This window comes from Mus musculus, chromosome 14 (assembly GCF_000001635.26).
Source record: "Mus musculus strain C57BL/6J chromosome 14, GRCm38.p6 C57BL/6J".
Lineage (NCBI taxonomy): Eukaryota > Metazoa > Chordata > Mammalia > Rodentia > Muridae > Mus > Mus musculus.
In genome coordinates, this window is record NC_000080.6 from 64,072,458 (window position 1) to 64,097,942 (window position 25,485).

The following is a 25,485-nucleotide window of genomic DNA, read 5'->3' on the forward strand; positions in this document are numbered from 1 at the left end:
GATCCTAAACTCTCAAATTGGGCCTTCAACTGAAAATTCACTTCTGGAAGTCTGAGCTTTCACAGTCCTCCCTCTGTCCCTGTCGCCTGTGTCCAGCTGTCCCCCTTAAGGACATGAGCCACCCTGGGCTCAGTCTCTGTCATCAACTCATTGAACTGTAGTGACATTTTTAAAGACCCCCTGTGTTAGTACAGAATATGTGACAGAAAGCAACTTAGCGGGGTTTATTCTGGCTCACAGTTTAAGGGTACAGTCATCCTGGCAGGCCTGGTGGCAGGAGGCAGCTGGTCACATGGCATCCACAGTGGGAAAACAGATAATGGTGAACGCTGGTGGTCAGCTCACAGCCTTCTTAGTAGACAGGACTCCAGCCCTTGGTATCATGCCACCCACATTCAGGGTAGCATGCTTCCCACTTCAAGTAACCTAATGTAAAAACCTCCTCACTGACATGTTCAGAGGTCTGTCTCCTAGCTTCTATTTGCCCTGTTGGTTGACAAGCAATAGTAACCATTATAGCCCCTTCTCCAAACACAGTCACCTTGTGAGGTACTGGGGAGATGGTAGGACTTTATCAGAAGACCATCGGGAGATGATTGGTTTACTCCACCTCTGTCAAAAGCCAGCTTCAACATCACAGGGTAAACTGAGGCAGGCAGCAAAAGGGGTATGACATCGGCATTTGGTGCCAAACGATGCTGACTTTGGGCAATTTGGCTCTTTCTTACTCTTCTGGTACCAGAAGCCAGTGGCTTCTGCCAATTTTACTTCTGCTGAGAGCAGTGGGGAAATTAAAAAGGCTTAGGGACTTGGATTCTTTTCTCTTTGGCTCAAGGGGCCTCCTGGACAGGCAAGAGGTTTGGGGTTTGTTGACTTTTTGTGAACCAGAGAGAAAACAAAGGAAGATGGACACACACACACTGACCGGGCCTGACCACCTGTTTCATTAATTTCACAAGCGCACATGCATACTTATATACATACATATACCTACATACATATGTACATATGTATATGCATACATATGTATGTACATATATATAGACAGACAGACATGTATACATTTGATGGATGGGGCAGAGCCCCAGCAGCTACACTTTATTTTTTCTCTCAGCCCATCTTTTACCTTCTGAGACAAAAGTTCTTTATAAAATTACCTCACAGATGAAATGTTACACACAAGGGAGTTACGGCTGTCAATAGTAAGTTCACAGCAGTGTTTCATTCTGTAAGCTCATTATAAGTTCACAGCAGCAGTTTCACATGGCCTTGCTTTATCATCGTGCACACCGTGGTTTCATCCTTGGACCTGACCTAGAGGGACTGTTTTTCCTTGATCACAAATCTGTCCCAAGCCTATTTCTCTTCTTAGTGTAATTTATGAAGGCTCATTGTGTTCCTTATAATGCAGCCTTTGCTTACTATTCTATGAGTAGGCACATTCTATTCTTGATTCTAACTTTATATATATACATATATATATATGTATATATATATACATATATATACATATATATATTATATATAATACATATATATTAAAACAACTAAAACCATCTCCTTAAACTTTCTTCCAAAGATTGTTTGAATCAAATTTGGAATGCTATAAAGTCATTAATTAATCTTAAAATTAATTTATGAAAGTTTATATTCATGTTGATCTGCAGGAAGTTTGCCCAATAGGGTGGGCAGATGCCCAGGACTCACTAAGGTATGCAATAATGGCAGGAAAGTCATATCAGCAGGGAGAAGCAATCCTGGGATGAAGTCTCTCAGGCTGTGCCTCTCCAGAGTGCATGCATCTCAGCCATGTAAAACAGGGCCATCTCCAGGAAATTCACTTGCCATAGTCTTTTCTGGCTTCTGTCACACCCCAATCAGGCACACACCACCTTCTTTTTCCATTTGCCTGTTCAGTCTTCAGAGAATCTGAGATCTGCCAGTCCAGAATAGAAAAGGACTATGTTCCCGGGGTCAGTGGTCATGAGGATAGAAAACCCAAGATGGTCTGGATTCCTTTGTAGGCAGAGAAACACACAGGTACAAAGGTCCATATGGTATAGTGTTCTTTCCATGGGTGAACTAGCAAAATCCTAAATTGAGAACTGTCTATCTATGGCTAGGCTGGCCACCAGCATATCTGTACTAAGTGCCAAGAGGGTCTTTTCTTCTCAGAGGGCTGACTGAAGCCTGTGGGTTGGGACAGATCTGTGGCTCTTAAGTGCTTCAGTTTGTCTCCACTCATTTTAGAGTGAGTCTCTCTCCAATCCCGGACTTCAGTCTCTTTTTAACCAGTTGGATTAGGATATTAAAGCCAACAGTACAATATAAAATGATGGTGTGATCCCCAGCTCCAGTGTCACCTAAGCCCTGTGAACTTGGCCAAGTCACTTTTTGTCTTTGTGACTTATTTTCCCATTTCATAATTAAACAGACCAGGTGACTTCAATTCTAGAGCCATTTCTTTAGTTTTTTTTTTAAGTCTATGTGTTTGTGCCCAAGTGTTGGTATGTGTACCACAAGTGTGTAAGAGCACAAAGGGGTGAGATGAGGGCATCTGCTCCCATGGAACTGGTGTTACAGGTGGCTATGAGCAGCCTTGTGGGCACTGGACCTGGGTCTTCTGCAAGAGCAGCAGGCACCCTTAACTACTGAAGCTTCTCCCTGCCTCCAAGGGTGATGGGTAGGAAGGGACTTCAAATAGGACGAATGAACGGTCTCACGGTTACTATCCACACAAATCAGCAGCTAGGTAAGGCCCCTCCCACAAGAAATCAGCTTGAACTGGCAGGTGGCTGAGAGTGACAACAGAGTTCAGCTGAGAGAGCTGTTAACAGTATGTCCCACCTGGCTGTATCAGCATTCAGCCCCTGAACCAGGGCTTCAGCCTATCTTTGGGGTTCTCTTCTGTCTGTCCACACCTCCAGGTCCTCAATGTTTGTTCAGATTTGTAGTGAGCCCCAAAGCACACTGTAACTTAGGGTTAGGGTGGATCAGAGACTGCATTGTTTTATTTCCAGTTGGACAAGGCTCTAAGCAGTGCAAAGGACAGCAGACAGGGCAGGAGCCAGCTTTGGGGGCAGTTCAGGGCTGGGGATTTGGAGAGCTGATTGTTCTGTCTGTTTTTCTTCTTGTTAGAGGAGCTCTGACCTCTAAAATCCAGGGGCTTCCCCTCTGTCTGGGCTATTTTCTCAATCCACAGGGTATACTTTGCCAATACAGTATATATCCCTGGGAAGCCTTTTTTTCCACAGCTCTTGCCCCAGCTGATGATGCCCACCTGGTACCACCTACTGCCAGGATCTGTGGTGCAGACAAGCGGTCCCCCACTGTCACCCTGTGGACAGAGAACACAGCTCAATATTAAGTCCATTTTAATTGCCCATAGAGGCTGGGCACAGCTCATTCAATGAGGAGGTAGCCATTGACTTACCAGGATACTCAGATAAATCTTGTTATCACTGACCAAGGTGACTGCCCCATCTTGGACCCACAGGGAAGTGTGTGGCTAACAGGTAGCTTGTGGAGCAATAGGTACAAGGCACAAGGCCAGCAGTGTGCAAGATCAAAGAGAGAGTGCAGAAGTCAGGCAGAAGGAAAATTGAACCAGGGGTATGAGGATTTTGGGTTTTTTTGTTTGTTTGTTTTTGGGTTTTGTTGTTGTTGTTGTTTGTTTTGTTTTGTTTTGTTTTTTAAACCAGGCTCTGGAAAAGGCAGAGAAGAAAAATATAGGAGTGTTGAAGAGAGGACTCAGCCAGGATCTGACTTAAACTCCCAGAATCTACATTTAAAAGTCTAGGTCTGGTGGCCCAGTGCCAGAGAGGCAGAGACAGGTGGAAGACACGGTGAAATCCTAATGACTTAGTGTTCCTGAAGACCTGAGATCTTTTGTAGGCATGCTTCAGGCTGGCTGGGTGTGTGTGTGTGTGTGGGGGGGGGGGGGTGGCAGTGCAAGGGCTACTGTATATGTGGGCTTCACACAAGACTTGGAATCCCTTCAGAATCCTGTGACTCAAGACTGGCTCAGACTCTTCGTCTTTCTGTCTCTGTATGTCTCTCTGTCTCTGTCTGTCTCTCTGTCTCTCTCTCTCATATGTGTGTGTATATGTGTGTGTGTGTGGGTGTGTGTGTGGGTGTGTGTGTGTGCAAGCGTGCGTGCGCCCATATGTATGCTCCCAAGTGTATATGTGGGTTCTAATGCATACAGAGGCAAGCGAACAACTTCTAAAGTTCTAAAGCCTTAGTCATTGAGTCTACTATTGATCTTTTGGTTTTGGTTTTGGTTTCAGTTTGCTTGCTTGCTTGCTTGCTTTTGTTTTGCTTTGAGACAGTGTCTCTCACTAGCCTGAACTTGCCCAGTAGGTTGGCTGGTCCTAGAGCCCCAAGGAGTCTCTCTCTGCCTTCTCTCTGCAGTGCAAGTGCATGCCACCTGGACTGGCTTTTTTTTTTTTTTTTAAACATGCATTTGGAAGACCAGACCTAGGTCCTCAGTAAAGCGCAGGCAAGCGCTTTACTGACTGACCCCTTCCTGGTGCCAGCACTTTAGAATCTTAATCTATTCCCAGGGGGGCAGAGGAGATATTCTTGCAAGGGAAACACATAGGGGCTACTGCCCCTCATTACCTGGCAAGCATCGTAGCTCTCATTACCATATGAGGCACACAGCATGTTTGTGGTGAGGCTGGGAAACATCTGTAAGCATTCCTCCCACTCTATGATACGCATGGGCACCTTCATCAGATCCGTTGACATAGATTCCTTGTCAGCTGGTACAGAGAGAAAGCACATTAGACAAGCTACCAGGTGGGCAGTCTCTACGCAGATAATGAAGCATGATGGTGGCCTGGAGACTGCTTCAGACCCTCCTTCAAAGCCCCAAACCACTCTCCTTTGTATTCCCCACAGACTCGGTTTTCCACAGCCTTCAGACAGCCCGTGCCTTGAGCCGTCAATCATCACATAAGCCTTTCTGATTAACCCCGCCTCCCGCAAGTGCTCTCTTATTCAGAGCCTGTCTTCTTCCAGACTGACTTCACCAAGCTCCAGGATTTGACTTCCCTGGGAGCACACGGGTGAGGATTTCCCAGCTCCTCCCATTACTATTGTTTATTACGTGAGCACAGCCCTCCACACTTAGCCCCATCCCTGCTACAGGGCCACAGAAAACCCATTTGTAGCATAGTAAAAAACAAACAAACAAACCACACACACACACACACACACACACACACACACACACAATTTGGTTTTCCAGCATTGATAGATTGGCTGTATTGCCTTTTTTAAAAGATTTAAACTTAAAAACAAAAAATTATATGTATGTGTATATATCTGTGTGTGCACAAGCACACCAGAGTCAGTGCCCACAGAGGCCAGAAGAGGGCAGCAGATCCCCCGGGGCTGGAGATACAGGCAGTTGTGAACCTCTCAACACAGGATCTGTGACCTGAACTCAGACCCTCTGCAAGAGCAGATGCAGCACACCCGCTGACCCATTCATTTCTCCAGCTCCTGGCTGGTTCTCTAGAAGGTGCCTTGTTTGCATCTGAAATGTCTCTCACAGCAAATCCACATTTTAAACGTTTGTTTCTCAGTGGATGGGGCTAATTTTGGAGGCTGTGGAACTTTTAGGGGCTGGGGCCCAGCTGGTATAAGTAGGTCTCTAGGAGCAGGCCTTTGAAGGTGATTCTTAGTTCCTGGTTCTGTCCTGTTATCTGCTCTCTGTCCTACTGTAGTGTGGGCAGTCTCTGCCCTATGCTTGTTACCCCTGAGCCCTGCCTTCCCCAATACAGTGGATTAAGATCCCTGAAACCAGGAGCCCAAACAAACCTTTCTTGCCGTAAGTTTCTGGAAGATATCTCTGTCTCATACAAAAGTAATTAGTGTAAGAGGGATGACAGGAACCAATGTCTTGGCCTCCATTAGCAAGATTCTCAATTCTGATCACAGATATGAGTAATTATTTCTCTTACAGAGTGCTTTAACCTCATAGGTCACTCTCCACTTCCTTTGCCATTTCTAAGTTCTGTCTGGAGCCAGCAGCCATCCTCTACCTGACTCCTTCCACTAAAATGCTAAGAGAAGCCAAATCCAGCCTCCGCTCATACGAGGCGTCTTCATGGGCCTAAGGCTTGCTTTAGTTTTAGGCTGCAGTCCCTCTCTCTCTCCTACCAACTGCTTTGCTTGCAGGGGTGTCTTTGAGGATGGGGGGTGTCTTTGGGGACAGAGGTATCTTTGGGGACACTGCAGTGGGGATTTACTCCCATATTCTGCTCCACATGTTTTTCTATTTTGACCAAATAATAGTCTAACATGTAGTAAGTGATAACATACACTTCTAAAAGTAGTTGAGTAACAGTACCTTCAGAAGCCCAGGGCTGCGCATTATGAAAGCCTGTAGGGACCAGGTAGGAGACATTACTTGGTGAGAACTAAGAATAGAACAGAGGGGCCTTTGGACAACTCTGGTGGTTGAAATTCCATTAACACACACAAACACAACCCACTCTGTGCTGGTTGACCACACCCAGGGATTGGTTCAGAGCTGGCATCTCAGGTGCAGCATCTCTCTGGCACCCAGGAGAGACTGAACTGAGGCTCCCAAGATCCCAGTGTGTGGAGATTTCCCCCACTGAAAGCCATTCCACTGCTCTCTCTGTCTTGCCCTTCCTCATTGCTGCCCCAGATCCCGTAGCTCTTGCCCCAGCAGTTTCCACGAGGCCCTGTACAATCACATACTTGAGTTGGTTACGCCCCATCCTGCCACCCAGCATTCGTGCCAGCTGGGAGGGGCGGGCCAGAGAGGAAGGCAGATGGGCACCGTCAGCTCATTGAACGTCAAGGGCTTGGCTAGCAGCAACAAGGCAATGTCGTTGTCCATGTTCAGCCGTTTAAAGCCTTTGTGCCGGATTATGGTGGTGACCTCTAGTTCCACGGGTGAAGTAGTTAAGTCATTGGTTCCCACTCTGACTCTGAGATCTGTTGGGCTGGTGGCACAGAAGCAGATGGAGAAAAGAAGAGAAAAGGAAGCCCGAGTGAACAGAAGCCAATGAGACTGCAAACTCTACAGCTAAGGTCCTTCTGGAAGCCTTTAAGACTCACCCCACTGGGGCAGTTTCTCAGGTTTAAAGGTTTGAAGAATGCAGAAAGAGCATGCTATCTACTTGTCTTGTTGTGAGCAAATATTTGGCTCGAAACTGTGTGAGGAGAAGCTTGTCTGGGCTCAGTTTAAGGTGTAGTGGTTTCTCATGTAGAAGGCACCGGACGGGAGGGTGAGCCTACCTGTCCTTATCTGTATGAAATGTGAGTGGATGGAGACTGTGGCCAGAAGTGGACTGACTCACCTAAGTCTATCGCTCAAAGACCTACTTCTTCCATTTAGGTCCAACCTCTGAACCTTCCAGAACCTCCCAACACAGCACTACAACCCGGGGACCAACAGCCTCAAATACACGAGCCCGTGGTTAACATGTCACATTCAGTCTCTAACTAAGAAGTAAACACAGAATGACCTGTGACCTTAGGCTTTCCAGGCCTGAATGGAACACTAGTGTCAAACAGACTGAGAATCAGGGTTCTATTCTGGGCTCTCTGAAGAGCACTCCTGTTCTGGCTGGTTTTATGCGAACGTGACACAAGCTGAAGTCATCTGAGAGGCGGGAACCTCCCATTGGACATGCAAACTTTATATGCCCCAGTACAGGGGAACGCCAGGGCCAAAAAAATGGGAATGGGTGGGTAGGGAAGTGGGGGGGAGGGTATGGGGGACTTTTGGGATAGCATTGGAAATGTAATTGAGGAAAATACGTAATTAAAAAAAAAAGAAAGAAAGAAAATGCTTCCATATGGCTGTAGGCAAGGCTGTAGGACAGTTTCTTAATTAGGGATGGATGGGGGAGGGCTGAACCCATTGTGGGTGGTGGTCCTGTGTTATATTAAAAAAAAAACAAAAAAACAAAAAAACAGGCTGAGCAAGCCATGAGGAGCAAGCCCGTAAGAAGCACTTCTCCATGGTGTCTGCATCAGATCCTGCTGCCAGATTTCAGCTGTTTGAGTTCCTGTCCTGTCTTCCTTCAGTGATGGAATGATGGACTTCCAAATGTAAGCCGAATTAGCCCTCCTCCCCTCCGAGTTGCTTTTGGTTGTGCCGTTTCAACACACCCATAGCAACCTTAACCAAACACTCCCAAAGGACCCCTTGGCAGATCAAACCAGCTGTCAGAGAGGCCAGGTGGTGTTACACACACCAGCAGCCACTGTTGGTGTCCTTAGATCTACCAACCATTTAAAAATGAGGACCAGAGTTTTATCTGGAGCTTCCACTGGCCACATAGAACTTCTAGAAAAAAAAGCATCGGTTAGGAAAGATGGCCATGAGTTTCTGAATTATCTTAATCAGGTCCCAAGTCTCCTGCAAGAGCAGGGGCTACAATAGTCTTGGTTTTGCCAGGATGAATCCCTTCCCCTAATGTTGAGTCTGTGGATAGAACCCGTGACATTAAACATATTGAACAAACACCCTACTATTGTGCCATATTCCACCAATTTTTATATTTTATTTTATTATTATGAGACAAGGTCCCAGTTGCCCAAGCTGGCCTCACATGTGTATTCCTTTTGCATCAGGTTCTGAGTAATTGGGCTTGCAGGCAATGCCTCCCTTTCCTGCAGTTTTCTGAGCGTTCTGAAGGAGGTGAAGCTAAAAGCCAGATTTTCCTTCTTGCTTTTGTCTATTGGACATGGACTTGGGCAAGCCATAGACATTCATCAGACCTAGCTTTCCCTATCTACAAAGGAATTTCTTTTACCTCCTTCCAAAGGTCATTGTAGAGGCAAATGAATTAGTATATAAGAAAAGTTCTAAGAAAGACCTTGGCATATGGATAATTGTCAGCCAATGCTAGGTGCCCACTGATGGCTTAGGACAAAGAAATCTCCATAAGCTAATAAGAAGGAGGGTGACAAACAGCCAAGGGAGCCAGATGTGAAGAAATAGAATTTCCTCCTAGGCACACTTCAATGTTTTAGGAGACAGAAAGACAAAGCCTCTGGCTCTGCCAGTTGCATCTGAGTCTCCGGACTGGAGGGGAGGAGGGGAACCATTCCTGTCTGTCTAGGGGGCAACTGCACCAGGGTCCCTCTCACAGCCCGGTGTAGCTGAGTACTGCCACCCCTTGGAGAACCTGGGCCCTCAATACTTACGAAAGCTCCTGAGCATAGAAGCAGTGGGCCACGGTGAGGATCCACCACTCACTGAGAATGGAGCCGCCGCAGAAATGGTGGTCACTTTCCTGAATGCTCACCTGCCATGGAAACTCACCCAGCTCAGCCTCCTGCCCTTCTATGATCCTGGAGTATTGAATTCTGCTATCATACAGGGGTCTCACACCACACTCTGCAGAAACAGAAAACCGCAGGGGAAAAATAAGACTTCCAGTCAACCTCTGGGAGATCAGGCTGGGTCTAGCTCAGGACACGTCCTTGGGGATGCTCTGAGGCCAAGGTTTGCTTCCCTGTTGTGATAGGAAAGAGCCCATGGCTCTGGGTGGGAGGTGAAGGTGCTGGCTCTGTCTTCATCCTGCTTGGGACCATCTGCTTGAGACCATGGGCAGAGCATGACCACCAGGGTACACACCAGGTCTGGTAACTGTGTCATAGGACTGGCAAATATCTCCACTTACAAAGCAACAGAGATTTGGGGGACAGAATTAATCTGCTGACCACCGAATAGCTGGTGGCTGGCATGGGCTTGTCATCCTAAAGGCCCGGAAGAAAATAGAGGCAGGGCTGGGGAGATGGCTCGGTTGGCATAGTTCTCACCATGCAAGCACATGGACCAGAGTTTGGAGCTCCCAGAATCCATGTGAACAAAAAACCAGGTGTGGTAGTGTGGTTATAATATCAAGCTTGGGAAGCAATGACAGGTATATCCCAGGTTCACACACACACACACACACACACACACACACACACACACACACACACACACACACGAGGAGAGAGAGAAATAAAAAGCTCAGAGGCAGAGGTGAGTCCATTCAAAGCAGAGAGATGCAACAGTGCTGACACCCAGGAAGTAAGCAAGCCACTCAATACCAGAGACGGGACACTGGCAGTTCTCCTCCAGTGTGCACACAGGACATGGCCTTCCTGTCCACCCTTGCCTTCACCCTCAGATCCCCAGGCCGCACTTCTACCCTACAGACCAGTGAGAAAAAAAAACGTTGTGACTTAAATCACTTCGGCTGTGCAGATGTTACTGAAGCCCTGGATAACAGAGAGGTGCACAAGAGCCCTGGAGGCCATGGAAAGTGCCAGAACCCACTAGAAGCCTTTATTATTGCTGACTGGTCCATGTGGAATGGTTATGTCACTGGGCATCTGGGAACAAAGACTGCAGCTGCTGATCTGTGATGGAAAGTTGAGATTTAGCAATATATGTCACAAACCTTAAACTGTCATAACAAATATCTTCTTCGGTGCTTTTGGCCTTGAAACTATTTTTTTGTTCACTAGACACACTCACAGTGCTCACCTTGAGTCTGGCACTGTTTCCGGAGCAGTGGAAACCTGAACTCATCTTAATTTCCATGATCACACTGAAGCAAAGCTACCCCAGACACAGGCCATACGGCCTGATCAGGGGCCTAACCAGACCCCCTGCTCCTCAGTACTCTGGACTAATTGTTTGCGCTCTCTCTCTCTCTCTCTCTCTCTCTCTCTCTCTCTCTCTCTCTCTCTCTCTCTCTCTCTCTCTCTCTCCTCCCTATGAATCACTTCTTCAAGTCAAGCCTCCTCCAACCTGGTTCCAGCCCTGGCCATTCCTCATTGTCTATGCAGGTGTCTCTATTGCTTTAAGGTGACAACGGCTGGTTTCAGAGTGCTTCTGTCTGCTGCTGACCCCAGAATGCCAGTTCCAGGTGGAGAAAACACCATGCTTGTCTTGGTGATACTGTGTCCTGTGGGTGGGACTGTGCCTGTCCCAGAGAGGAACTCAACAACCTGGAGACTCAATTGGCTGGCTGACAGATTCTATACAAGGACCATCTTAAAGGGGAAAATCTGTATATTGGAAGATGTACCCAGCAATGGGATTCTTAACAGCACCAGACAGAAGAAACGCTGATGTTACGAAAGCTGTGCTCTGAACTGTTTCTCAGTCATGAAAATGAGGCTCATGGGGAGTTTCCAAGGATGTGGGGGAGGTTCTCATGACAGGAGCTTGAGTAAAAAGATCAGGATGAAAATCAGATTTGAACTTGGGAGGCAGGGGCAGGCGAATCTTTGTTCGAGGTCAGCCTGGACAGACAAGTTTATACAGAGAAAACCTGTCTCAAAAACAAACAAACAAAATTAGATTTGAGGGGTCAGAGAGATGGCTCAGTGGGTAAAGTCTAACCCTAACCCTGCCAGCCCTGACCTTCTGAATCCTATTCCAGGGGAACTAAATGGTATGAGGGGGCAGCTGACTCCCACAAGCTGCTCTCTGATCTCCACATGTGTGCTGTGAGGCACACACACACACACTTAACACACACTCGACACACACTAAATTAAAATATAATAACTAAAATATAATATTTGAGACTTGTATGGTTTATCTTGTTAAAAATATATATGTACAAGCATGGGAGCAAATATCATGATAATGACAGAGACAGGCTTGACTGGCTGGCCTCCACTCTGATGCTGCTGCAGAACTTGCTGGGGGCACAGGTTCTGGGCAGACATCAGAGGCTGAATTCTGACTTGTGGTTGCCTTATCCAATGACTGGAGGGAACACTACTTTCCCTTGCTTATCTCCTGTCCTTTCACCTCTCAAATGGGCATAAAGCACTCCACCCCTTTAGGCTAGCACATGGATCAATAGTGATGAGGTGCCCCTCAAAGTGTTCTGCACAGAGCAAAATCTGCAAGTCCCAGTTGCTTCAGGATTTCTCAGATCCACTTTGCACCAAAGTCCTCGTAGGACCGGCAGACAAATCCCACTGTCCACATTCTTAATTCCAAGAACAAACCACAATTCCAGTGTGGCAGCAGATAGACCACAAAGCGGGGGACAATGACAGCGGCTCCACTGTGAGGAGTCATTTGAGCAACTTGGAGCCTCTTCCCATTGGACTCTAGAGGGACCAGTTCTGCCAATGGCATCACCGAACCCTACTCTATGGAGTGGCCCTAGGACACACTGAAGGCGGAGAGACAGGCTGGCCCTGCTCAGAGGCATCGTGGAGAAGGCACAAGAAGGAAATCGGTGTGTTGCTCAGATTGGTACAAGTTGGGACATGCTGTGTCCTTAGGGAGCGCTTTGGGCTAATTTCCCCTGAAGCTGTAAACTAAGGCTGGATTGTGTAAGAGGAGGATGGGGGCTAAGCAGCAGAGTGGACTCACACCACTCTGAGTTCTGACTGTGGATGTGATATGACCAACAGCTCCAAGCTCCTAGCACTTAGACTTCTACCCATGATGGGCTTTAGGTTCAAACTGTGAACCAGAATAAATCCCTTTTTCCTTAAGTCGCTTTTGTCAGAGCACTTCATCAAGGAAACAGAAAAAATATTAAGTCACTTGGCTGGTTCCTGGCCTAAGATCTGGGTATATCCCTTTTCATTGCTATTGATAAGGTAGAACTCCAGGATTAGACAGGTCACCCGTAAGAGGGGTGTAAGTGATCTCTACTCTTGGAGGTGATCTCCTGGTGGCTGTTAGCTAACTCATGGGTCATATCCACTGTCTCCTTTGTCCTTAATGCTCACCACATATTGATAGGATGAAGGGAGGCGAGGAGAGCAGGTATCCTGACTGACCTGCCCGGGTCAGCAGCTCTGGCCAGAGGGAGAGGAGTCCACATACCAACATTTGCTTCCAGGGTGTGGGCAACAAGTAGCAGGATGGAGGGCAGGATCATGGCTCTGGCTGTGCTGTGTGTTGGAGGCCAGGCTGACAGAATAGTGTCAACTGGCAGCTCAGACTCCCTAAGCTGGCCAGGCTGCCGATGTCATAATGGCTGTGTTGAGAACTCATATAAAGTCATGAAGGCTCCTCTTGAGTCCCTTTCTTTCTGTGGTGGCTCACTCAGGACTTCATCCATTTCTCCTTGGAATTTCTGGTACAGCTGGCCTGACCTTCATCCTGATCACCCATCCCTCTGTGAACACTTGGCTTTTGGTCCCCTTTGTAACTAATTCTTAAGTTTCATGGGCTTCCCTTTTGAGGGAGCCTATCACATTGGGGCATACCCATGGAAGTCAGGTGAGTCTGGCAAATTGACTGCCAGACTAGATGAGCATTTCGAAGACAGGAATTCTTGTAGAAAAAGTAGCTCTCAGATTTTCAGCCCCTCTGGCATACAGATAGCCACAGTTGAACTACCTAGCCCACATTATATAAGTGGATCCAAATCCCATTTTTGATACATATGTAGTCATTCTATTAGTTATGTTCCTCAGAAGAACCCTGACATACATATCACCTATTACCACAACAGCTCTTCATGTCCCAGTGGGTGGAAAAGCAGATTCTATGAGCAGAGCCACGAGACTCAGCCATGCAGACTGAGCTCACACAGTTCCACACAGTCTGGCCTCAATAGAGCACAGCTTCTTGTCATGACTCCCTATAGGGGTCACTGAGCGGAATGTGGGGGTTGTGGGAACTTGAGCAACAGTGGATTGAAAGAGTAGTGACCTGTGAGGTATTTCTGGTAGAGCTCATTGTGTGCTCTTTGGTGACTTGGTCATGTCTGTGGTTTTGAACATGTCACATGTATGCTCTGCATTGTGTGTGCTATGTTTCACATTGTCAACACTGTTTCAAACTCAGATTCAAGACTACTGCATGTGTGTTCACTGTGGTGTGTTTGCTACACATATAGTTTTCTACTCTTACAAAAAGCTTTGTGATGGGAAATGGAGACCTGTAGTATTTCCCTACCATTGTTCCTCTGCATGTAAGTACCATATTTGGATATAATATTTGGATTATATAGGGCAAGAATATTTGATTTTTGAAAATTGCTGATCAAGATATTGAGTTTCACAAATTGTTCAGTGAATTTTGGCTTGGGATTAGGACAATCTCCAATGACTTCTGAAAAGATCTATTTATCTGACATTTTGGACTATGTTCATGTGAAGTGGCATTCTTGGTAATGAGGGTTATAAAATCAAAAATATTAATCAATGTTGAAAACCAAATGGTCAGCTAAGAATTTTTTTTTGAGACAGAGTCTTGCTATGTATCCTGGCTGTCCTGAAACTCATTGTGTAGACCAGACTATCCTAAAAAAAAATCACAGATATCCATCTGCCTCTGCCTCTGCCTCCGCCTCTGCCTCCTCTGCCTCCTCTGCCTCCTCTGCCTCCTCTGCCTCCTCTGCCTCCTCTGCCTCCTCTGCCTCCTCTGCCTCCTCTGCCTCCTCTGCCTCCTCTGCCTCCTCTGCCTCCTCTGCCTCCTGAAACATGAAATTAAAGCACTAGTACCATATCTAACAAGATATAATTCTTTATATGAAACTAAGTAAGCTTACCCACCTTTCTAGTATATAATTTTGCTTTCACCTTTAGTAAATGGTAAAATCATGTGTATCCCAAAGAATTGTTCAAAACAAATTATACTAATAAAGGATATATATACATATATGTATGTATATATATTATATTTTGATGAAATAGTATCATAGAAAACGTGTTAAAATGTGGTGGTTTGATGAGCATAGTCCTCATGGGCTCATATATTTAAGTGTTTGGTTCCCAGGTCGTGGAACTGTTTGAGAAGGATTGAGAAGGATGGTTTTGTTAGAGTAGGTGTGGCCTTGCTGGAAGAAGTGTGTTACTAATATGGGCTTTGAAGTTTCAAAAGATGCCTATGTCAGAGGCCCAGTCTCCCTCTCTCTGCCTGCTACCATAGAATCAGGATGTAAATTCTGAGCCACTGATCTAGCGCTATAACTGTCTGCCTGCTGCCACAATGCTGCCATAAAGGTCGTAGACTAACCCTCTGAAACTGTTAGCAAGTCCCCACTAAATGCTTTCTTTTATAAGTTGCCTTGGTCATGGTGTCTCTTCATATGTAACTAAGGCAAGAAGCCTGCCATAGACTATAGTGAGCTGCTAACCCCTCCTTCCTAGAATTGGGTGAGCATTAGAATCAAAGTAGAGAGAACAATTTTAGGGCCTGAAAGAACTTGCAGAAACACAAAAGATGTTACAGAATAAGACATGTGACATAGGCTTTCCATTGCTGTGAAGAGACCAAGGCAACTCTTATAAAAGACATTTAATTGGGGCTGGCTTACAGGTTGAGAGGTCCATTATCATCATGGTGGGAAGCATGGTGGCATCCAGGCAGGCATGGCACTGGAGAAGCTGAGAGTTCTACGTCTTGTTCTGAAGCCTGACATCCAAACAGCTAGAAGCCCACCCCACAGTGACATACTTTCTCCAACAAGGTCACACCTACTCCAGCAAATGTCATACCTCCTAATAGTGCCACTCCCTGGGCCAAGCATATTCAAACCATCACATGTCACTTGAGGATAGATGTCTGGCTGATGCTCCACAGGCATCCTCTAAGTGATGTCACCAAAGTCCTAACCAGTGATCTTCTGACTCCCAAAGAGCAGCCTGGGCATTGTTGAGAAAAGCATAGAAAAGGACAAAAATTAGTGAAGCATTTTTCTGTTGCTTGTTCTTTTGATACAGTGTTTTCCACTGTGACCTAGACTGGCTTGAACTCACCAAATGGCCTAGCTTCACCTTGAATTCCCAGCAATCCTGTCTCAGCCTTCTGAGTGCTGGAATTACAGGTGTGAGCTACCATTAAAAATGACTTTTTAAATTTATGTATACCTCATGTAATGTCTGGGACATTTGAAGAATAAAATGATATTATCTGACATTCCCATTTGGCTGATGTTCCATGTTTTATTTGGGAGCCCTGTGTGAAGACTTACAGGCTTAGCCTGCAGATTTTGATCCAGTGAGTTCGGAGGACTGAAGTGGGGCAAGGAGTCCCTTGCCCCAAACACATCCCAAATCTGTTTCTGTATGCCTCTAGTAGCATTCCAGGGTCTAATGCTGGCTTAGACCTGGGAAATCCAGAGTATGGCTGGCTGACCACCTCCAGCTGAGAGGGATGCAGCTGGGTAGAGTCTTCCCTTAACCCCTAGGTTGTCTGGGGACCCAATGGGTGCTAGTAAGGGAGAGACACTTGGAATAGTCCTAGGGTACATCCTAACAGCTTCCAGGAAGACAAAGGGAGTCTTTAGAAAGAGCGCCCAGGAGATATACCTATAGATGCTTGGAGCTGAGAGGAAAAGGGGACCCTGGCACCATGATAGCTTCTCCTTGGCTTGCACGGAACAGTGAAGACCTCATGCATACCCACAGGAATTAGGTGTAAGTGGTCTCCAGTCCCAGAGAATGTGGATCTTCTGTGTTAGCTCACTTGACCTGCATCCTCTTCATCTTTGATTTTTGGAGAAGAGGGAGTAGAGCCAATGCTGAAAAGAACATGAGCCTTCAGACCTTGCCTGAGGAAGGAGCTGAACACTCACTGGGTCAAAGAAAAAGTCCTGATTGTGTTCAGGGGAAATTGCATCTGGTTTTGGGTACAATGACGGTAGAACTATTGCACAAGACTGGTGAAGAAGCCATGAGGCACCTCCAGCATTTCCATCAGAACATAGCAACTCATTCACCTACATGGTGCATGAACAGAGCAGAGGCTCGTAGCTGTGGTTGATCATAGACCCTGTGCCGTTCTGTGTAAATAGTGGAATCTTATTACACTGCCCTTTTCTAACACCTCTGGTGCAAGGTTGTCCTTATGACCAGTGGAAAATGTTGCCAGAACCTTGTGATTTCTTTTATAGCATTGTAGGAAATCTAAGACAAACAAGTCACCTGATGTTGGAGGTGGATGTCAAATAAGAGTGACATCTTCCATTCATGCTCAATCTTCAGAAAAGGGCAAAAAGCAGCCATATTCTTCACCAAAATATCACAAGAATGATATCTAGACAACATTCTATAATTCATCTCCTCTGAAACTTCTTGAGCCAGGCCCCTGTATTTGAAATCACTCTCAGCACCATTGTCTTCCATGGTCATACTACTGTGATCCACAAAGCAGAACTTAAAAGCAGATTCTACTGCTTGCCTAACCCAAAGTCCCAAAATCTACATTCCTCTAAACTAAAACATGGTCAGGCCTATCACAGCAGTAGCCCACTCTTAGTATCAGCTTCTTTCTTAAGTTTTATTGCTGCGAAGAAACACCATGACCACAGCACCTCTTATAAAAGAAAACATTTCATTGGGACTGTCTTACAGTTTTAAAGGTTTATTCCATTATCAGGATGGTGAGAAGCATTGTGGTGTACAGGTAGACATGGTGCTGGAGAAGAGCTGAGAGTTCTACATCTTTATCTGCAGGCAACAGAAAAGGACTGTGTGTCTCACTAAGTGTAGCCTGAGTATATATAATCCCAAACTCCACCTCCACAGTGACATACCTACTCGAACAAGGTCACATCTATTCCAACTAGGCCACACCTCCTAATAGTGCCACTCCCTATGGGCAAGCATCCAAACACATGAGTCTATAGAGGCCATTCCTATGCAAACCACCACATTACACATTATCCACCTTCAAATATAGTTCCCATCACGTCCACAAGGAACTTGGGGGCATTTCATCTCTCAGAGCTTTGCTAATAGCAGCCCTCTCACCTACTGAGAAAATAGCTGTGGTCACAGTGGCCACATTTGCTGTGACAATGCCAAGGAAGATCTATGACCCAGGTCACAACTATCACCACTAAGTTTGCATGTGGAGTTGGTGAAAGATCATAATCTCTGACTTATCTGAGTCATGAACTTGGAGGTCACTTTTATGTGCCCCCCTCTTAGATTCTAAGTGAGGCACACCTCAGATATGAAGTATTGATTTGCTCTGATGACCCCTGCAGGCAATGAGGTCATTTGCTGTCATCTTCAGTGTGCAGAACAATTACACAAACTATGTTGGACTAGTTCTTCCCTTGTTTTGTGGTGAAGAAGAGACTCAGACACATTTTAAGGGCTCTGATGCTTTCATGGGTGCTTTTAGACAAAAAAGGGGGGGGGGACACAAAACAAAAAAACCTCTGACTCTCCCATAGTTTTAATTAATGTTCTCAGACACTAAGGACTTTAAATGACTTGCTCAAAATAATATAGGCCCTGGAGGATGGGGCCAGGATGGAACAACTCACAGCCATTCACAGATCAACTTCCACTTTGAGTATTATTATTTGTTTATTCTGATGCAGTAATGAGAGATCACTTGGTATGGAAGCAATAGAAAAGAGACCAAGCCACCTATTTTGATTAAGACATTCAAAGCGTTCATTTGGAGCAGAGATGGGAGAGGGGCAGCTTGAGAAGTCGGGGTCTGGCTCTGAGAGTGCATCAGATTGCTCCACACAACAGAGAGTGAAGCATGCTTTTGTTTGACTTTATGAGGGTGGACTAGCTTGGTAAAAGGACCCCTTTACATTCTACAAAGGAAGCTATGTCCTATCCCACAGGTCAGGGATACTACCTGCAAGCAAAGCCAGTGGGAAGTTAGTATATTGCTCAGCTGTTAGCTAGGCAAATGGGTACTAGCTGTATGGAATGGATCCTAGGGCCATCTCAGGAGTCTCTCACTTAGCAGCACCCACCAGCATTGAACTATCTGAGGGTTTAGGGAAGACCATAAACAATAAACATTCTCCTTGTGGCCTCATCAAATGTTTTATAACAAAGCCAAGAGAGATCAGCATTGAGGGTGAAGGGAAACACCCTCTGATGTTAAGGGTAAACAGTTAAAAGACTGAAGAGTTTTTCTTTTGCCCCTACCCACTTCAATCCCACCTATTTACTAAACAATTAATAAGTACTAGGCAGCATGCCAGGAACAGAGGGTGTAAGAACAAAGAGTTGTAATCTAATGGGGGTTGGGGGTAAGGTGATAATACTTAGAATTGGGTCTCAAAAGTTCCATGCACCTTCATAGGAAATTTCAACCCTATCATGAATTGGCTGGAGGAGAAGAATTAAAGTGGATGGTAATGTACCACTTAGATAGAGTGGGTACCCACTGGAGATAAGGGAAAGCAGAGGAGGCAAAGAATGGAAAGAGAGAGGCTTGGACAAGCGACAGTGTGATGGCTAATACTGTCAAAATGACAGGGTCTGAAATCACCAATTATCTAGATCAAGTTAGTTGAGGTATGAAAAGCCATGTCAACCATGGGCAGTACCATCCTGTAGGCTTGGTGAATGAAAAGGAAAAAGCAAGTTGAGTACCAGGATTCATTGCTCTCAGCTTCCTGACCTTAGAGGCAATGTGACCAGCTGCCCCAAATTTCTAATACCAGGATTTCCTCACCACGATGGACTGTGCCCTCAAACTGAGCCTTTTTCTTTAAGATGCATTTGCAAGGCCATCTTTTCACAGCAAAAGAACAAGTAATAACCAAGGCAGGTCTCTTTGGCAGGCACCTGGAACCTTCATGAAGGAGAGAGGCTCACTGAGTGACAGGACTGTTGACGAATAAGAGCAGATAGAGGGGTTTTCCAGTAAGACAGGGGCACATCCTGAAGCTGTTTATTTTGTCAGTGTGCAGCTATTGATGATTATGATCTTGAAATGCTGATGAGGATGATGATGATGTGGAGCAGGTAATGATGGGTGATGGACAGGGGAGATATGAACTGAGGTGATGGGAAGAGGGAAAGATTTAGAACTCACAATGCTATCCATAGACAATCCTCTCTTTACTTCCCATGCACCTCTGATGCTCCCCTGCCCCCATAAGACATCCTTTCTGGCTCTTGTTCCTGCCTTTCATCCTAGGACCTCACAGATGGACCCCTTCCCAGGTTATTTGTATTCTTTAAACTTCCAGTCTGCACTGGTTTCAGACGATGTGTGCTGTGGAGCCAGTGGCTGTGGCACCTCAATAGCTGTTACTCTATGTCTCAGCAGTCTCACAATCTCTTTCTGACCTCAAGCCACCAACCTCTCTCACCTGAGTGACTGCCTATGTGATATTGTTTGTTCTGGGTACCCCCCCAATAACATCCATGTAGAATAATATCTATCCATCCATCTATCTATCTATCTATCTATCTATCTATCTATCTATCTATCTATCTATCTATCTATCTATCTATATCTGTGTATGAGAGAATATGTATGTGTGTGAGCATATGTGTGTATGTGAGAGAATGTGTGAGAGAGTGTATTTATGTATATGTATATGTGTGAGTGTATGTATATGTGAGTGTATGTGAGTGTATTTGTGTGTGTATGTGTGTATATGTATGTGTTTGTGTGTTTGCATGTGTGTATATGTGTATGTATGTGTATATGTGTATATGTGTGTATATGCATGTATGTATGTGTAAATGCGTGTGTGCATGTGTATATGTGTATGTGTATATATGTGTATGCATGTGTGTGAATGCATGTGTATGCATGTGTGTGAATGCATGTGTATGCATGTGTGTGAATGCATGTGTATGCATGTGTGTGTATGTGTGACTGCATGTGTGTGTTAGTGTATGTGTGTGTGTACGAGAGAGAGGTGAATGTGGAGTCTACTGGACAAACTTGGCAACTTTGGGTGTCATTCCTCAGGCTTCACTCATTCTTTTTATTAAAAACCATGTATTTAATTATTTTATGTGTATGAGTGTTTTGTCTGCATGCATGTATGTTCTAGAGTTTGAACTCCAGCCTTTGCACTTGCGAGGCAAGCATTTTGCCGACTGAACTATGACTGCTGCCCACTCTAAGTGGTACATTGCTACCCACTTTAATTCTTCTCCTCCAGCCAGCTCATGATAGGGTTGAAATCTCCTATAAAGGCACATGAAACTTTTGAGACCCAATTTCAGAGAATATAAAAATCTCACCCAGAGACCCAAGCTCTTTACTGCCAGAGGTAGCAGTAGAACAAGTGACTTCACAAAGTGCTTAGAGTCAAGGGCAAGGCCAGAGCACAGAGGCAGATGATGGTTAGCATGAAGCATCTAGGTATTCCCAAGTCACTATGCAAAGGGACTGATAACCAGGAAGGCCTGGGAGAGGGACTTGGCTCTGTCAGGTTGTGCCTGCTCCTCCTATCATCTCAGCACTTACTGTGATGTCACCAGGTCAGGCTCTGCCATGCACTTGTGATGCACAACTGTGGCAGCCACAGCTGCTGTTGTATCAATGTGGGCAGGGCATCAAGGCAGGCACCACTGCACTGGAATGACAACATGATGCTCCCACTTCTAATTGCACTGCTCATGGCTTCCAAGGGACAAGCTAAGGACCAGCAAGGTTAGTGTCAAGCCATCCCAGAACAAAAGGTAGGAAAAAGCCTGCTACCTCATCCCTGGATCCCCTAGGGTGGATGGGGCTAACTCATACACCTATGCAGAAATGCAGAGTTAGAGGTTTCTAACCCAAATCCAGACAGTATAAAATCTCACCCAGAGACCCAAAACTCTTTACCGCCGGAGGTGGCAGTACATGCAATCTGGCTTAGGAAATGAGGAGACTATAACCGATTGACCAAAGCAGATATACTGGATGGGTTGAAGATGCTGTCTCCTCTGAACACCTTAGGATCTGGGTCCAGAGTTCTAGAAGCACTGGAGCCTTGGGGCAAGATGAACACCTAGCTCCATTTCCCCCACCCTATGCCCTCTCTGTAAATGAATAGAGGACCCTTCTAGATCCAGACCCTGAACGAGGCAGCAGAAAGGGGTGGGGCAGACTAGGGATATATTTAATTCAGAAAACTTTTATTGATCACATTGCTATATGAAGTCATTTCATGTAACACTTGCTCTGAGGTCCTTGGAGAAGGAACTGTGGGTAAACCAGATGAGTAAATTTTTGGTACTCTTCCAGCAGAATTACAGCAGGTACCCCCACACAAAGGGATGCTGACACATCTCTCTGACTCCCTGTCTCTCTGACTCCCTGTCTCTCTGTATCTCTGTATCTCTCTCTGTCTCTCTCTCTCTCTCTCTGTCTCTCTCTCTCTCTCTCTCTCTCTCTCTCTCTCTCTTTCTCTGAGTGCATGTGCATGCACACATGTGTTATAATTTCATCTTTCTCAAAGTCACTCAGCTATTTTACCATTCTATCAAGCAAACAGCATTAGCTGGTAAATTTCCATTGCTTTTCATACAATTTTGCCCTTCAAACACCCTTTAAACATAGTCTATGCATTTATGACTTCTGTGGCAGGTTCTTTGTTTTGTTCATTTCCCTTTCCTGTGCTGGCCATTTTCAGTTTGGAGGTATCTTCTAAGATCTGTCCCATGATTGCTCTCAGTTACCTCAGGTGCCACCTGGGCTTAAGTGGGAAGGCTCTGAGAATGTGGAGGGAGGGTTTCTCCGGGCCCCTTATGGACCAATGGCTCTTGGCTTTCTCTCTCAGAATCAGTTCTGTGTGGCCACAGACCTGCCTTCCCAAACTCATCATGGCTGCCATTGCGGGAGCTGCTTGAGGTCCAGCATGGTGAGTTCCCATGGCAAGTGAGTATCCAGATGCTTGGGAAACACCTGTGTGGAGGCTCCATCATCCACCGGTGGTGGGTTCTGACAGCAGCACACTGCTTCCCGAGAACCCTGTAAGTGTCTGTGGCATTGCCTTCATTTACATCGAATAGAGTACACATGCAGTCTGGGATAGTCACTTGGTCTATGAAGCTTTTTCAAGCCCTGGGCTCTGCTCCTGGTGGCTTTGGAGTGAAGTCTGTCCCTATCCAGTCACCCCTCTTGACTTAGTCAACTCTACACAAAGTTGGCTACTTCTTGCAGCATTGAAGAAGTCAGCATAGGCGTCCCTTTTCTTGTCCATCATCTGCATGTAAAGACACTTCGTTAGAGTCATCCACCCACTGTGCACGCATTGAGCACCTACTGGGTACTGTTTTAAGTGCTAGGGATATAGCAGTCAATAAGATAGCCAAGGTTCGAGCCAGACGTGGTGGCGCACGCCTTTAATCCCAGCACTTGGAAGGCAGAGGCAGGCAGATTTCTGAGTTCAAGGCCAGCCGGTCTACAAAGTGAGTTCCAGGACAGCCAGGGCTATACAGAGAAACCCTGTCTCGAAAAACCAAAAAAAAAAAAAAAAAAAAAAAAAAAGATAGCCAAGGTTCCTATCACTGAGGTGTCCACACCATCTTTTCTCAGTGGGCACATTATATATCTGTTAGTCAGTGCTTCCCCTGAGTCTATGGTTCACTCTCTCAGAGAACCATCTGGGTCTGGGCCCTGACTCTTACCTCCTTGGTCTCTCTAGACCCCCACAGCATACCCACTACTAGACACTACTTAGTGGTGAGTTCTACTGTTTGGGATGTGTCTTCACCCACCACCATTGTCAGCTATTGTGTGTTTGTATCCATCCCTCAGATTAGAACTGGTAGCAGTCAATGTCACTGTGGTCATGGGAATCAAGACTTTCAGTGACACCAACTTAGAGAGAAAACAAGTGCAGAAGATCATTGCTCACAGAGACTACAAACCGCCCGACCTTGACAGCGACCTCTGCCTGCTCCTACTTGCCACGCCAATCCAATTCAATAAAGACAAAATGCCCATCTGCCTGCCACAGAGGGAGAACTCCTGGGACCGGTGCTGGATGTCAGAGTGGGCATATACTCATGGCCATGGTATGTGCCTGGCCTTCAGGCCAGGATGAAGCTCACATATAGGTTGCCCTCTGCTGAGCAAAATGGTGGTTTAGATGAGGGAGAACTCAGGTTTGAGTCTGGGGAGTACCTTCTTTTATTACCTTTTCCCATCCATAGAACGACAGCAATGCCCCTCAGTTAAGTCAAGTAGACGAAATGGATGAAATTACATAGATAAACACATGGGGTCTAGAAGAAGCTCAGAACATGGAAATAACGGTCATTTTTATGGATTCCATAAAATCATTTGGCTTGTTCATCTGTTTGCCTCACATATAGTCCACCATTTGTTGAGATATCCAACCCGGTGGCTTCCCTGGAGCGTTGAGTATTGGTGGCTTGGCTCCTTTCCTGCAGAGCACCGGGCTGGTCACTTATGGAAGACTTCTGAGAAGGAAAGAATGAAGAGAAAAGCCAGGATTTCCTTTAGCACTGTGGTTATTTGCTCCCTCCAAGGTGGCACACCCTGATGTGCGCTCTCTTCCAAGTGTCTCCATTTGGCTTGCCAAAGACAAGATGTGGGAAACTGTTGCCAAAGCCCTTGGGTTGCTCTAAACTTTGACACAAGGACAAACAATAGCATCAGAGCCAGACTGGTGCCACAGAGAGATCTCCCCTATAGGGTAAGGGACTGGGTTGCTTCTGGAGAGAGCCTGCATCCTCTAGTCAGATGCACTGTAGAGGGACTACTCATTTACAGATACCTAGATGACGCAGAGCAGGGTCTTGCACTAGGGGACTTGTGAACCACCAGACTTCCACACTGGCGTGTGTGTGTGTGTGTGTGTGTGTGTGTGTGTGTGTGTGTGTCACTCTCAGAGGCCAATTCATGCTCATTTTCAGGCTCGCTTCTTTTGCCAGGTTCAGCCAAAGGCTCAAACATGCACCTGAAGAAGCTCAGGGTGGTTCAGATTAGCTGGAGGACATGTGCCAAGAGGGTGACTCAGCTCTCCAGGAACATGCTTTGTGCTTGGAAGGAAGTGGGCACCAACGGCAAGTGCCAGGTACTCAGTCTCCCATCATACCCTCCTCCCCACACCCCACAATTCTTAGGTTCCCAGAAGGAGTCGGGGGGGGGGGCTTGCTCATACCACTAGCCACCACCCTTTTATATCCTCTTGCTGTAGGTCCCGCTGGCCTCTCTCATGTTATTGCTCCTTGTTTTCTCATTCCCAGGGAGACAGCGGGGCACCCATGGTCTGTGCTAACTGGGAGACTCGGAGACTCTTTCAAGTGGGTGTCTTCAGCTGGGGCATAACTTCAGGATCCAGGGGGAGGCCAGGCATTTTTGTGTCTGTGGCTCAGTTTATCCCATGGATCCTGGAGGAGACACAAAGGGAGGGACGAGCCCTTGCCCTCTCAAAGGCCTCAAAAAGTCTCTTGGCTGGCAGTCCACGCTACCATCCCATATTGCTAAGCATGGGCTCTCAAATACTGCTTGCTGCCATATTTTCTGATGATAAATCAAATTGCTAAGCTCTGACTCTCTTACTGTTTGCCCAGTCTGTTGTCTCCCATCCTCACAAAGGCATCTGAGGAACGCTGACTACCGGTTGGTCTCTACATCAGCTGAGTTAGCTACGGACTTAGTTCCCTGTCTCATACTAATGTAGGGATGTCAAACTCCATGCTGAAAGAGGTGCTGTTGGTGTTGCGGAGGGTTGGGCGGGAACCCCAGAGGAAAACATCATGTTCTCTGACAAAGACGGTCAGGAGAATGTGATTCAGGAAATCTTTGACAATTTTCCATGG

At 46.1% G+C, this 25,485-nt stretch overlaps 2 protein-coding genes across 17 annotated transcripts; one reads left to right on the forward strand and one right to left on the reverse strand.

The window, feature by feature from the left end:
* Positions 1 to 2,977: 2,977 nt before the first annotated feature.
* On the reverse strand, positions 2,978 to 12,992 carry Prss55 (protease, serine 55). Of its 8 annotated transcripts, none has more exons than XM_017316194.2 (6): positions 12,854 to 12,992; positions 9,202 to 9,394; positions 6,739 to 6,986; positions 6,362 to 6,394; positions 4,624 to 4,766; positions 2,978 to 3,337 (listed from the first exon to the last, which is right to left on the reverse strand). In XM_017316194.2, exons 1-6 carry the CDS (start codon positions 12,906 to 12,908, stop codon positions 3,011 to 3,013), a joined length of 999 nt encoding a protein of 332 aa, XP_017171683.1. In that variant the 5' UTR covers positions 12,909 to 12,992; the 3' UTR covers positions 2,978 to 3,010. The 8 variants fall into 8 exon arrangements, 7 of the variants coding, with proteins under 7 accessions (XP_017171683.1, XP_030103883.1, XP_030103886.1 ...); XM_030248023.1 differs by having other exon boundaries at positions 12,808 to 12,947; XM_030248026.1 differs by lacking the exon at positions 12,854 to 12,992 and having other exon boundaries at positions 9,320 to 9,383.
* Positions 12,993 to 13,067: 75 nt separating this feature from the next.
* Positions 13,068 to 25,217, forward strand: Prss51 (protease, serine 51). Of its 9 annotated transcripts, XM_011244872.3 has the most exons (7): positions 13,068 to 13,109; positions 13,823 to 13,949; positions 21,190 to 21,361; positions 22,473 to 22,665; positions 23,453 to 23,712; positions 24,595 to 24,737; positions 24,910 to 25,217. In XM_011244872.3, exons 3-7 carry the CDS (start codon positions 21,214 to 21,216, stop codon positions 25,207 to 25,209), a joined length of 1,044 nt encoding a protein of 347 aa, XP_011243174.1. In that variant the 5' UTR covers positions 13,068 to 13,109; positions 13,823 to 13,949; positions 21,190 to 21,213; the 3' UTR covers positions 25,210 to 25,217. The 9 variants fall into 9 exon arrangements, with proteins under 9 accessions (XP_011243174.1, XP_006518371.1, XP_006518375.1 ...); XM_006518306.4 differs by lacking the exon at positions 13,823 to 13,949 and having other exon boundaries at positions 13,072 to 13,109; XM_006518308.4 differs by lacking the exons at positions 13,823 to 13,949; positions 21,190 to 21,361 and having other exon boundaries at positions 13,071 to 13,109.
* Positions 25,218 to 25,485: the final 268 nt, after the last annotated feature.